Source organism: Neomonachus schauinslandi, chromosome 1, assembly GCF_002201575.2.
Source record: "Neomonachus schauinslandi chromosome 1, ASM220157v2, whole genome shotgun sequence".
Classification (NCBI taxonomy): domain Eukaryota; kingdom Metazoa; phylum Chordata; class Mammalia; order Carnivora; family Phocidae; genus Neomonachus; species Neomonachus schauinslandi.
The window spans coordinates 170198118-170212989 of record NC_058403.1 but is presented as its reverse complement, the minus strand read 5'-3'; the positions used below and the strand labels follow the sequence as shown (position 1 = coordinate 170212989).

The 14872-nt window shown below is 38.2% G+C and overlaps 1 protein-coding gene across 1 annotated transcript in view; it reads left to right on the top strand.

Moving 5' to 3' along the window:
* The window catches only part of CNTN4 (contactin 4), a 703244-nt gene that overhangs the window by 660865 nt on the left and 27507 nt on the right, over positions 1-14872 (top strand). The window contains exons 13-14 of the mRNA XM_021694959.1: positions 7884-8059; positions 12430-12550. Coding sequence (XP_021550634.1) covers positions 7884-8059; positions 12430-12550 — 297 coding nt within the window. The remainder of the gene's footprint in view (positions 1-7883; positions 8060-12429; positions 12551-14872) is intronic.

Genomic DNA, 14872 nt, shown 5'->3' with positions numbered 1-14872 from the left:
ATGATCATATGGCCTTTATCCTCCTTTCTCTTATTGATGTGATGTATCACATTGATTGATTTGTGAATATTAAACCACCCTTGCATCCCTCGAATAAATCCCACTTGATCATGGTGAATGATTTTTTTAAAAATATATTGTTGGATTTAATTTGGTCACCAATACTTGTTGTTTTTTGTGTTTTTATTTGAGCATTCTGACAGGTGTGGGTGATATCCCATTGTAGTTTTGATTTGCATTTCCCTGATGATGAGTGATGTTGAACATCTTGTCATGTGTCTACTGGCCATCTCGATGTCTTCTTTAAAGAAATGCCTGTTCATCTCTTCTGCCCATTTCTTAATTGGATTTTTGTTTTTTGGGTGTTGAGTTGAAATGAGTAAATGTTTTGAAGACAAGATCTAGAGATAATTATAGAGGTATATTTATGTGTATTATACATATGTGTGTGCATATATGTGCATGCACTTAGCTCTTTGGCTAAGGGGACCTAGAATCGTAAGCACATGGTGTCCTCATCTTGATTTCTCAAAACCATCATCCACTAAAAATAACCAGTCCTCCCTGCAGAAATTGCTGATTCTAGGACTACAGCAAAGTGTAAGATGAGCTTTGAACATCTTACTGGGCCAGACAGTAAGGAACACTCAACAAATGAGCAAAATGTCACAAGGACACAGGAGCCAGTTTAAGAGGTTTGCCACTGGCCAAAATGGGGACTATTTGAGCATCAAAATAAATAACAATAGTAATGTATTAAAACCCATTGGATAAAATAGGAAGCCAAGAGTATATAGAGGAATGAATGAATGAATGAGAGAGAGAGAGAGAGAGGAAAGTTCTTCCTTAAAAGAAAATGTCATCCAGTACATGTAGAGGAATGATGGAAACAGACTTGTCATTCAGCAGTCATCACAGGGGTGGTTGCTTCAGGCAGGAGTATTGAATGGATCTTAAGTCTGATGGGTAGAGGTGTGATGAGTGTCAGAATATTGGTGTAATTTCAGAATACCTCCTCACAAAATTCTAATCACTTACAAGGGGGAAAATGTTAAATATGAGGTAAAGAAACAATGCAGACACCAACATGGCCAGGTGATCAGGGTTTTTAACCATGGTTTTTAACCAGGGTCAGTGTGAAGATGAGTTCACATTACATCACATAGCTCGTGATCCAATGCACTTAGAAGATACACCACAACATTTCAGTGTTGTTCCTGCTGAGAATGCACGACAGACAAATCCAGGTTGAGAGTCAACCTATAGAATGTAAGGCCTATTCTCTTTAAAACTGTCAAGGATTTGAAAGGTAGGGAAAGACTAAAGAAATGGTCTAACTTGATGGATCCTGAAGCAGCATGACAAATAAATTCAACATGCTTTCCTGGATAAGGTCCTGGACTAAAATATAAAGAGACACGACTGAGAAAGTTAGCAAATTTTGATTGGGATCTGAATTGCCAAGTGATGATGTACCAGGGTTGATTTCTTTATTTGGAGGGTCATGTGCTGGTTGTTAGGAAAGTGACCTTGTTTGCATAAATACATGCTGGACTGTTTAAGGGTGATGAGACCTCGTGTCTGCAGTTGCTCTCAAAAGGTTCAGAAAAAGTCTAATGATAATGAGTATATATTATATATTATAGATAATATCATGTTTGTTTATTTATTATGGATAAATATATAATATATAGATAATATCATATATTATAAATACATAATACATAGATAATATGTTTATTTATTATATATCTTCATTATATGCAAGAACGAAAGAAGCAAATGCAGTAAAATATTAACAATGGAGGGGTCTGTGTGAAGGTGAAAGAATTCTTTGTACATTCCTGGCAACTTTTCTGTAAGTTTGAAATTATTTTTAAAATAAATTGCTCTTGGGGCACCTGGGTGGCTCAGATGGTTGGACATCTGCCTTCGTCTGGGGTCATGATCCCGGGGTCCTGGGATTGAGCCCCGCGTCAGGCTCTTGGCTCAGCGGGAGGTCTGCTTCTCCCTCTCCCTCTGCTTCTCTCCCTGCTCGTGCTCTCTCTCACTCTCTCTCTATCTCTGTGTCTCAAATGAATAAATAAAATCTTTAAAAAATAAAATAAATTGCTCTTTTAAAGCAAGAAAAAAATAAATCCTTAATGTGTCAGTAATGAACACAGAAGAAGAACCAGAATTTACACAGTGAGTGAACCCTTAGGTGGCTCCTTTTTTATGTTCTACTGGGTATATAATAAGAAATATAACACAATACCTTCCCAATCTACAACACTTTCAAGGTTCAGGGTCTTATTTCTAGCATTAACCAATACCACCATTCACAGATTGTCATCAACTTATCCTTAACCACCTTTCATGAGTAGGTACAGAGCTAGGCACCAGGGATTATAAAAGTGTAAGATCTGGTCACTGACTCCCAGGAACCTGATCATAGGGGAGAAACTGGATATATGTAAATGATAGTCCGTGACAATGCTCAGGCTTAATGTTGAAGAAAGAGAACAAGCTTCACTAAAGGAAAAGATTACCAGTGAGGAGGGTGGTCAGGGAAGCATCAGTCTTCAGAGGGATAATAGGCTTTATCCAGCCTGGTTGGCCTTCAGTGTAACCTGACTTACCTTCTCTGATGGTGCCCACCTCTGCTTGAATACTTTTTGAATAGGTGATTCACATTCTCCTGAGGCAGCGCATTTCCCTGTTGAAAAGGTCAAATTATTGGAAAGCTCTCTTATACAGAGCCAAAATACACTTCTTTGTACCTTGTACTTTGGGTGACACGAAGTAAGTTTAATTCATATTCTGCCTATAAACCCTTCACATATTTGAAGACCACTCTTGTGTCTCCTATAATTTCTCTTTCTTATGTCAAACATTTTCAGTTATTCTAGCCATTACAGATTTGTTATGTGCTTCACTAACCTAGGTGCACTAATTTGCCAGTGAATCCAAAAGATGTTCCTAGCCAAGCTGTGGTCTCATTAATGCAAAATACAATGGGATTTCTACCTAAGACGAAATACCACACGCTATCTGTGCAACTTAAGATTGCATTAGCTTTTTGGGGCAACTTCACAAACCCTGTTGACACTGAGATGTTCAAGTCTTTTCCACGTGAGCTGCCAATACAGTCTTCTAGCCTGTACCTTTGTAGCTGTTTTTTTTAAGTGTAGTCTTTTACCTTTATCCCTATTACATTTCATACTAAATGAAAGAATTGGTCCAGCTTGAAATCACTGTGGAAGTTGAATTTCATCTCATATTTAGGGTATTCCTTTTATGTGTGTTTTATGCAGAATTTGTAGATATAGTTCATCCAACACAGGTTTTATTTTTATTCAAAAAATGGGACCAATGCAGAGAGTGGAAATTCATCCCTAGGATGCTACCTCCAGGTTTTTTGTGAAAATTAACCCACCATCTTTGTTGTGGCATTTAACTACTATTAAAAATAGTTCTCTGGCGGGCGCCTGGGTGGCTCAGTTGGTTGGGCGACTGCCTTCGGCTCAGATCATGATCCTGGAGTCCCTGGATCGAGTCCCGCATCGGGCTCCCTGCTCTGCAGGGAGTCTGCTTCTCCCTCTGACCCTCCCCCCTCTCATGTGCTTGCTCTCTCTCATTCTCTCTCTCTCAAATAAATAATAATAAAAAAAAAAATAGTTCTCTGGCCACTCCCCCTTGTGCCATTTCAGGTGAGCTGTCAGCTCTTTGACTAGCTCCTGTTTTTGAAGAATCCCATTTTTAAAGTTCCATCTATAAAAATTAATATAAAAAAGAAGACACAACCTGACTCAAAGGCATCATCAAAACCATTACAGTAAAGAAAGTCACTAACAAAAGGAGATGCATACTTTCTGTAAATGAAGAGCAATGAAACACACATTAAGTACTTTCCTGATAGTTACCGAGTGAATACCTTGGCACTGTGAGTGAAAGTATTTACCAACTAAAAGGAAGGGTTGGTATTGTATAGGGAAAGCAAAATCAAAATAGAATTCTTGTCCTGTGAACCACAGGTACTTGTTTTTATAGATAATAAAAGCCCTAGATCAGAAAGCTTTTTCACCAATAGGGAAAGTCAGAAGATAATATAACTTGGATAATAAGTATTGTAATTTATGCATCAAATTGTTGACCTAATCGTTAACAGAGTTGTTAATAATTTTCTCTCTCTCTCTCTCATGGTTATCCTGCTCTCAAGAACAAAGCACTTAGTGTACTTTCTGTCCTCTATCTATTATAGGAAACAATGTAGAACATGAGTATTTTTTTTTATTTTATTCTAGGAGGGTTAAACACTTGGTAAATATATACATTTTAAACATCAGTCCTCTGGAGTTCTGATTTTATCATTCTCTGCAGGATGAACCAACCACAAGCAGAAAAGTTTAGGGATGTTGTTGGTCATATTTATTGTTGGTATTTAATTACATCCAAATCCAGACATCAATTCACATCTCGAGTCCTAATTGCCTTTGAGAGTTCTATGCACAGAACAATAGCTGGAGTGACTCTTCAGAACAGAAGTCATAAATATAGGTTCTTCCTGATCTTGATGAATTAAAACCCAAGGAGGGGAGACAGTTTTGTTTTGAAGAAGCCATCTGTTTATTTGTGTACAGCGTTTGTATTCAAATTTAAGGAAATTAATCAAGTAAAAAGCATCAGAATTCACAACACAGAAAACAGGAGTACTGAACAGGCATGCAATTTGAGAAAACCAAGTAGATAATGAGGTTTCAACCTCTTTAGTTTAATCTTCTGTAGTCCCAAGGAGACCTCTCTGATGTGTGTATCCTGCATGACTTGCCTTGCCTTGATTCTTGCTCCCTCAGGGCTCAGAACAGGAATCGGTGATAAGTGCTAAGTTCATGAATTAGCAGCTGTCAGCACAGACCGGACCAGCATAATCCTTGATTTAGGGAACTTCTCCAGTTCTTGGTTAACAGGCAACTGAGTTCACTAATAATAAGATCTGTCCCCACTCCCTACATGTGCATAAAGGAATGAACATTTCTTCAGGAAACAAATGTCAATTAAAAATGTGAGCCAGAATTGCAAATGACTCCAGGCTATGTGCCAACTCCTTGCTGCTCACTCAAAAGTTGTCAGGAGATAGGAAGCCAAGACATTTTTAAGGACTTGAGCCTGGACATTTGACTCTGCTCTCAGGAGTTTGATGTGTAGGCTTAGAGCTAAAGCCAGCATTTTATGCATGAAGTCATCGCTACTTTTTACCTTTTTAAAGGCAGTAACTTCATTACTCTTGCAGTGAAACCCTCTGAAACTGTCTTCACCCCACGGCCTTCTCTGAATTTCTTCTGCATTTAAATATCTTAAGTGGACTGTACATAAGCAAGAGTACAAATTGCTATATTATGCCCTTAGACTTGGTCTCTGGATGATTTGTGAATGGATATCATGTTTTCAGCTAAATGAAAGGATGCAGCTTAGCACAGCAGATAGTTCCTTTTAAACACTCTTAGGCATCAGTTTCCCTCATCCATTAGGTAGAGATGATAATAATACCTATTTGTTAAGAATAAATGTAAAGTTTGGGCGCCTGGGTGGCTCAGTTGGTTAAGCGACTGCCTTCGGCTCAGGTCATGGTCCTGGAGTCCCGGGATCGAGTCCCGCATCGGGCTCCCTGCTCGGCGGGGAGCCTGCTTCTCCCTCTGACCCTTCCCCCTCTCATGTGCTCTCTGTCTCTCTCATTCTCTCTGTCTCAAATAAATAAATAAAATCTTTAAAAAAAAAAAAAAAAAAAAAAGAATAAATGTAAAGTTTTAACACAGTGTCTTGGAATGTAAGGGGCTCAGCTAGTTATTATGAATGTTTTCATTCCCTCATTCTCTTTTATATCTCTTTGGCTACCAAGGCACTGTCATCCATGCAACACACACTACACGCTTGGTGGATAAATCAACAAATGAATGTTCTTTAAGATAAGAATGTAAATTGTGAAATCAGTACACAGGTAGTTAAAGGAGAATTAGGCAACATCTCACTGAATAAAAACCATACACACATATGATTTTGGCCACGAATTATTCGTTCCAGTCTTCATTCTATAGATGAGGAAAATTTAAATTTTAAAAGCAAAAATTATTCTAAAGTGCTTTGTTCTCAATTCCTTCCCTCATTTAAAAAAAAAAAATCTCAATCTGTATCTATACCTGCAGATCAGTTAATCACTAGAGCAAATTTTGATTATGTGACTTGTAAAAGCCTCAGGTTTTAAAATAAAGGATTTTCCCTCCCATCATCTCTTAGCTGAGAATACCTGTTTTTACCTTCTCTTTTCATGAACTTCACTCATACGGCAATGACTGAAAGCACAAGCAGTCCATTTATGATCTTTTCCTAGTTTTGGAAAACAGCAAAAGTATATTTCACTCCAAGCTGATAATCTGTTTATGGACACAGACTTTCCTTTTCTAATGACTTGAAATGTGTGCTTTCCATAGTTGGTTAAAAGGGCAGAAAAACTCTTTTAAATACTCTCTTTAAAGAGGAGGTTTTTGTATGCATTGCTGGAAAGTAAGACCCATCAAACATGTCCTATGAGACATCATTTCAAAATTTCCAACTGAGATTTTAATCGAGGAGATACACTTAATAAATATTTATATACCCCACAGCCTGAAATATAATCCTGTGAGTATAGAAGGGTATTAATCAACGTTCTTTCATTGTTTTGTTTGCTTTTGATTTGTCTTCTTTGTTATGGTTTGTTTAGTTGGTTTAGTTTGATTTGGTTTAGTGCAGAGAAATTTCTGGAATATGGCTGAATTTGGAATTTCATTCTTTAGGTATTTATATGACCTTTATATTTAACTCAAATTTCTTTTCACAGTTGTATTCTGACAACATTTTATGAAATCATATTGCAGTGAAAAATAAAAGATCATCGGCACGTCAGTGTAGGATTAGGGTTTATAAACTGTCTCAGCTAAACAAGCCCATTTCCTTTTCAATTAAAATCATAATGTAAAGGGTGAATTTAAAAGCGAATTAGTACTTATTTTAAAGATGTAATATACATATGCAAATATATATAATTTTGTCAATGAGTTCATTACAGCATTTTTATATTATATTTATAAAAATTTGCTAAAATGTCTTAGTTTCAAAATGGTTGAGACTATAAACTTAATAGTACATTATGCAGATTATAAAAATATGTAGATAAAGATATAAACCTGTATTATATTAACTAGAGAAAAAAGGAAAATCATATGTGTATCATGTTATAAGAATGCAAAACAAAACAACTTGAAAAACTATAAACCAAAAAGACAGAGGGAAATTACATCAAAATGAAAAAAGACGTTTTATCTGGACAGTAAGGAGAGTAAGTAGGATTTGTTTTGTTTTGTTTTGTTTGTTTTTTGGTCTCTTCTTTTAACTTTCTTAAATTTCCTAAATTTCCCATACTAAACATTTATCATTTGTATAATAAGGTAGGGGGGAGCCAAACAAACTTCAAATTAACATGGATTTCTCCTGTTAGTATTCAGCTGAATTACTGCTTTCTAGTGACACTGGGGAGATATGAAAACCTTTTTAAAGAAGCAGTTTCCAAGCAGGCTGTCAGAAGTAGGCCCTTCCATTAGTGTCTTCAGAGATCTAACCTCAGTGCTCCCCAGCTGAGTTTTGTTGCTCTGTGAAGATTCACATAATGAGTGTTTTCATCTTTTCATATTAAAAATGACCTCCTGGCCTGAAGCTCAGCTTCCCAGATGACTGAGGTTTACTGGTCACAGCCTAAGAAAAAATAAAGCAAAACTACTTAGTATTTCATCCTGCTCTTGGATTCTACGTTTTACTTCCACACAAGCTCACAGGCTTTGTTAATGATTTGCCTTTGTTTTCACCCACAGATCCAACAAGGGTGATGGTACCCCCTTCCAGCATGGATGTCACTGTTGGAGAAAGTATTGTTCTGCCTTGCCAGGTAACACATGATCACTCGCTAGACATCGTGTTTACTTGGTCATTTAATGGACACCTGATAGATTTTGACAAAGATGGGGACCACTTTGAAAGAGTTGGAGGGGTAAGTATTAATATCAAACTGTCTATAGGAAATTGAGTATGCACTGAACTTCTGCAAAGTGACTCAACTTGTTTAGACTAACTTGAAAAGAAATATAAGGTTATTCTTGATCTTGTTCCAACACCTGATTTTAAGAAATTCTTGGTTAATTCCTGCTCCTTTTTGCCTGATCAGTGCGGCCCCACTTCCTGAGTAACCCTAGATGACAGTCCTCTGCATCCCCACAACAATGCTATAGGCTAGTTATTCCGAACTATGTATGAATCAGGAAACTAGAGCTCGGGGGGAAATGTATGGTCTACCTTGGCCTCAAAGCCCTAAACTGTGGAACTCAGCTTTAAACTTCAAATCCCTGGGGGCGCCTAGGTGGCTCAGTCATTAAGCATCTGCCTTGGGCCCAGGACATGATCCCAGGACCCTGGGATCGAGCCCCGCATCGAGCCCCACATTGGGCTCCCAGCTCAGCGGGAGGCCTGCTTGTGTTCCCTTTCTCACTGTGTCTCTGTCTGTCAAATAAATAAATAAAATCTTAAAAAAAAAAAAAAACTTCAAATCCCTGGCTCTGTGCTCCACGCAATACCATATATCATAGCACATGATTAAGAAAATGTCTTAAGGACAGTTTACTCATGTGGTTTTAGGCTGCTGATTAAACTCTGCTTGGCTCTTATAGAAGTCTCATTGTGACATTAGGGCTCTCTTTCTTGAATCTGAAAGTCTGATCAGGGTATTTATTATCTCCAGGTAATTTTGAATTCAAATGTTTGAATTTTCATAATGCCTTCCTTTCCATAAAAATACATATTACCATTGAATACACACCAAGATGAGGTTAAATCTGAAAACAATCTGTATCTATCACAATTGTTCTCAAAAAAAATTTTTTTACCCTAATACTGCCGTACATTCCCATTAGTAATAAAGATTCACTCTGGCTGCCATGCTCATGGAGGGGTCCAACCAAAGACAAAAGAAAATAAAAATGAGGCTATGACTTGAAAAAAGCCCTCCCCATTCCTCTGCCATAGGAATCTAATTTGCCCTCTTCATTTTGCCTCCCCTCCCCCTTATGTTGAGAATAAGTGGGCTAAAGCTTATAAAATTATCTGTATGATATGTTGAGGGCCTGTTTTCCACTCAACTATAATACTATTCTGTTAATTACATTCTTGCTGCCTTTCTCAAATGATGTCTCTCACGGAACACCAAGAATAATCTGAACATTTTCTCAATTTTTCCAAAGATCATATATAACTGGTAATATTTTAGATACATAGGAGAGAAGTTAGTTTATTACATCAGTGGATGCCTTGGGTCACGAGGGATTCACTCTTGGAATCCTGGTTGAGAAAGCCTGGTTGAAATTGCCAATATTAAGCATTCTGGACTTCTTTGATATGATTCAGCTTAATCACAAAGTGGGAGAGATATTAATTTCACAAGGGCATTGAAGATATTAAATACCTTCAGGTCTAGAAAAGTGCATAACCTAATGCCTTCCACAAAAGTAGTACTTGATAAATTTTAATAGTTGTGCTAATTGAAGGAAGAATAACATGGATTTTAATAACAGGAAAGTATAAATTGAGAAAACCTTCATAGATTAAGCAGAATATTAGTTTTCATGCTAAGACCAATGTCTTGGCCAGGAGAGATATTAAAAATATTATCTCCCAGAATGGCACAGTCACCAACCAATTAGAACAGTTGCCTGACCGATCAAAATAGATGCCCTATCAGTCAGACAGATGTGGATTTTATGCTGGACTGGCTGAGGCACAGGTGGGGACACCCCTAATGGAGTCAAGCACTAATGACCACCTTTTGTAGAGAGCTCTGTCTGTGGAATCACAGCCATTAGCATCTCATATGGGAAAAGCTCGTCTCTTCTGTGAAACTCTTGCTAATACCCATCAGTTATTGCTAAGAAGTGCAAAATTCAGGACAGCACTACAAATTGTGAGAAATCGGTGTATTAGCCCCAAGGATCTTTAATGTCTATGGCGGTAGAACTTGACAGCAGAAGAGGGAAGGAAGCAATGCTGCAAGCCATTTCAGTTTCTGCTTCCTGGGTCAGCATGGTGGAAGGGATGCTTGGTAGAACCAACCTGTTGCAGTTTTCAAAAAAGCTGTTATTCCCTTGTCCTTTGATGGCCTCCAAGTGCTCTGTCAGGAACAGAACAGACCACAACAAGAAAAAATAAGCTGGTACTGTTTTGTTCACTTTGGTAGGAACACGAATGTAGATCTCAATAAACTGTTTCATCTGGATGACTTCAAAGGAAAAAAGAAAGTTGATTGTGGTCTCCTTCTGTGAGATTCTTACTTCAATCCTGACTTTATTTTTTTCTTTGTTTCAGTTTCACTTTAAAAACACAACTCTGATCCAAATCTGTAAATAAAGACAGCACATTCTGTTAATACATTGTTGTACTCTGAAATTTCCAGGCTACAACTGGTTTATTCTGACTTTAATCCCTTGGTGAATGAAATGGATAATCGACATAGTATACCCATTTCTTTAAAACAAATACGGCTTTCCACCTTCCCTGCACATACCTCCTTGTGAGGCATATTTTTTTGTTTAAACCTATACTCAAGAGTCCTAACCACATGAATGCCTTAGGTAAAGAAGTATTAATTATGATGGTGATGATCCTTTATATTTGCAAAGCGCCTAATCATTTATCAAGCACTTTCATGTCTATCAGCTCTTTAATCCTTACAGAAAGCCTGCAGAATAGGGTAGCAATTATTATCCTATTTTACTGAGCAATTATAAGACTTGATTAGTAAATAGAATCTGAATGAGAACCCAAGTGTTATAAATAAAACAGCTTCCTGGTAAAAAATAAATAAATAAATAAAAATCACAGCTCTCCTTGAGTTAGATTTAATATTTTTGACCTGATACTTGTGGTCATCAATAATACCAATTTAAATTAACTCTGTGCTTCCCAGTTTTCAGGATTTCACATACACATACAGTCTCATTTGATTCTCACAACCTCACCCAGTGGACAATGCATCCTTCTTTCACAGGTCAGTTAACTAAGACCCAGAGACTTACATGAAATCTCACAGCAGGGATCAGCCCAAGACAACTGAGTACCTAAACATCAGCTCTCCCTTCACTGAATGCTTGAGCCTCTCTTCTAAACTTATTACAACTATTGGCAGTTCCAGGTTTTCCATTGTCCCGGATGGATTTGTGATATATGCTCTAAAACAAAGGGAATTAAGTACACATTAAATTAGATTGAGAATAAGGTCTTTCCAGATGGTAGAATGGCCTGACTTTGTGGATTCACATCCTGGCTCTGCCATTATTAGCTAAGTGATTTTTAGGCAAGTCATACAACCTCTTTGTGCTTGAGTTTCTTCACCTGTAAAGTAAGGATAACAGGAGCACCTACCTTATAGAACATGTGAGTATTTAGCTTTAATATATGGCTCCCATATTTAAATACTGTTAAGCATTATCCAACATTATTGTCATTTGGAAGAATAGCAACAGGGCCAACATAACCTATGTTATCTTGTCATCTGTTGTGGGGTTTGAAGTAAGCATAGCTTCCTGAATCTGACCTCTAGGGAGCACTCATACGCAAGCCACCTGTTCTCCAAGCTTTTGATGAACAGAGCTGTGAAACAATGAAACTCCAAGGTGTAGCCATGTTCTTTAGTTGTGATAAACTGTAGAGGCATCGTCTCATATTTATTAAAAGTACCATGCTGGTGAACATGTACGAATATTTCTAGGGCACATAGAAGTCCATACTGGGATGTAATCAGTCCCATGCATCTGCTAATCAAACTTGCATTTGGCATTTCAAAAACAAATTAGCAGCATTCCACACTAGGTGATGCTAGATTTCCTTGGAGAGTGTGGTCCTCATACTCTCTTAATTCAAACCTGGGAGCAATCAAAATGCTGGCTGTAAGACAGAGTTGTGCAGGAAAATGCAGATGCCTCCAAATGTGGGCCTGCCTCCCCTTTCCAAATATAGAGTTCCAAAGTATTGGAATGCCAGTGAAGGCTGCAGGTTGAGGGCATATCTGAAAAAAACCCCAGGACTAGATCAAGAACCACCTTAAGTAAGTTTAAGTGCTTCCAACCTGGGTGGCAACCTGCTCTGGAGACCCAGAGAAGCCAGACACCCGAGGTCTTGTCCAAGGTGTGTTCTGAAAGTGTTGGTGTTCTTATCTCCTAGGCAGGTTCACATATTTTTAATAGGCCATGGCTTGCATCACTAATGTTTTCATCAGCCAGTGTAAAATAAATACATTAGTCACAGTGTCCTTCATGTGATAATGATATTTAGAGCTCATTAAAAAGTAATTGTAACCACTTTCCCCTACTTTATCAGCAGGATTCAGCTGGTGATTTGATGATCCGAAACATCCAGCTGAAGCATGCTGGGAAATACGTCTGCATGGTCCAAACAAGTGTAGACAAGCTCTCTGCTGCTGCAGACCTGATTGTAAGAGGTATGGGAGTGTTGGGTTCTGTTCTTGGAATACTTTTGTGATATCTACTCCTGCACAGATTTCTAAAAACCTCTACGGCTTAGAATTACGGGGAAAGTCAGATAGAAGCTAAACATTGTAAACAGTGGTTAACAGCCCACAGAAGTTCTGTGTGTATCTCTTTCTCATGGGGGGGGCGGGGGGGCGGGGGGGCGGTGGGGATCACCAGAAAGTGCAGGGCAAATCTGGTTACTCCGTACTGAAAATAACTCCTGTGAGTGCCCCGAGTGCCCCGATGTATGGCTGTTGGGGTTGATAGGACCTTCTAGAATAATTTTGGATTAACAAAAGCAAATAGTTTACAGAAGGATCAGACTGCACCTTTTGATGTTTTATCTGGGCTAAGCCAAATTAGTGACTTAGGGCACTGATAGAACCGTGGCTTCAGAAAAATCACCAGTTTTTCCCAGTTCCCTTTTTTTCCCTAAAGTTAATAGTTCTCTCCAGTTCTTAAAATATGGCTTTAGAGGGAAACCACTTCCTGCCTGCCTGGGATGTAGTAAATCAGCCTACAAACTGACATTTGTGAGGTTTTCTTGAGTCCTACGCACGTGGCCTAGCTTCAACCTAATGGCCCCAAAGGCCCTGGCTGAGCCCCATGGAACCAGTTTATAAAGCAGCAGTAAATGGAGTTTTAACAAATATTTTTATATTGAAATTAAAATTTTGGGGAACCAGTGGACGTACCAGAATCAAACGGACTCATGCTCAGGACTTTTCTAAAGTGTTGAAAGTGAAGCCAAATCAGAACATCCAAATAATCTCTTGGCTAGCACCTCCTTCCTCTGAACCCTAACCATTGGTGGTTCGGAATCTTCGGCCAGCAGAACCTTGAGTGCAAGAATACAAAACTCCAGCGGAAATCAGGTGTGGAGGCAGGGTAAATCTGAGTTCAGGGAGAACAAGGTATTATTGGAAGCAACAGACGTGTTGCCGTAATCTCTAGGCAGAACCTGAGGGGGGAGATGTGTGGGAGTTAGCAACTTAAACTCATTGTCAAGAGAGGTTAAAGAAAAATAGCTTTTCCATCCCTGTCTTCATTCCTCTTTAAATTGCCTACAAAAACCTTTCAGTAACACTACAGTACAGATAACACTACAGATAAGAGCCAGGTAAGAGAAAAAAACTTTCAACCTGGGTTGAGCTACCCATTGAATAACTTACGGAAACGTGTTTATTTCTATTTTATTTTTTTTATTTTTTATTTTTTTGGTAATAGTTCTGTTTTTATTGTTCCATTGATTTTTCTTTTACTAATTAAGAATGCTATGTTTTTGCTTTACTAAGTACATTTGTAATTACAAACTTGTGTATTTTATCTTTATTTACTTAGTATCAAATAATTCCATATTACTGAACCAATGATAAAATTAATTTTTTTCTCTTTCTTTTTTTTTTTGTAGTTTTTAATTTTATTATATTATGTTAGTCACCATACAATACATCATTAGTTTTTGATGTAGTGATCCACGATCCATTGTTTTCGTATAACACCCAGTGCTCCATGCAGTGCGTGCCCTCCTTAACACATATCACCGGGTTAACCAATCCCCCCTCCCCCCTCCCCTCTAGAACCCTGTTTGTTTCTCAGGTCCATAGTCTCTCATGGTTCATCTCTCTTCCACTTCCCCCCCCCATTTTTCCCTTCCTTCTCCAAATGTCCTCCATGTTATTCCTTATGTTCCACAAATAAGTGACTTATTTCGCTTAGCATAATCTCCTCCAGTCCCATCCATGTTGATGTAAAAGTTGGGTATTCATCTTTTCTGATGGCTGAGTAATATTCCATTGTATATATGGACCACATCTTCTTTATCCATTCATCTGTTGAATGGCATCTCGGCTCTTTCCACGGTTTGGCTATGCGGACATTGCTGCTATGAACATTGGGGTGCATATGGCTCTTCTTTTCACTACATCTGTGTCTTTGGGGTAAATACCCAGTAGTGCAATTGCTGGGTCATAGGGTAGCTCTATTTTTAAATTTTTGAGGAACCTCCACGCTGTTTTCCAAAGTGGCTGTACCAACTTGCATTCCCACCAACAGTGTAAGAGGGTTCCCCTTTCTCCACAACCTCTCCAACATTTGTTGTTTCTTGCCCTGTCCATTTTGGCCATTCTAACTGGTGTAAGGTGGTATCTCAGTGTGGTTTTGATTTGGATTTCCCTGATGGCTAATGATGATGAACATTTTTTCATGTGTCTGTTAGCCATTTGTATGTCTTCTTCAGAGAAGTGTCTGTTCATCTCTTCTGCCCACTTTTTGACTTGATTATTTGTTTT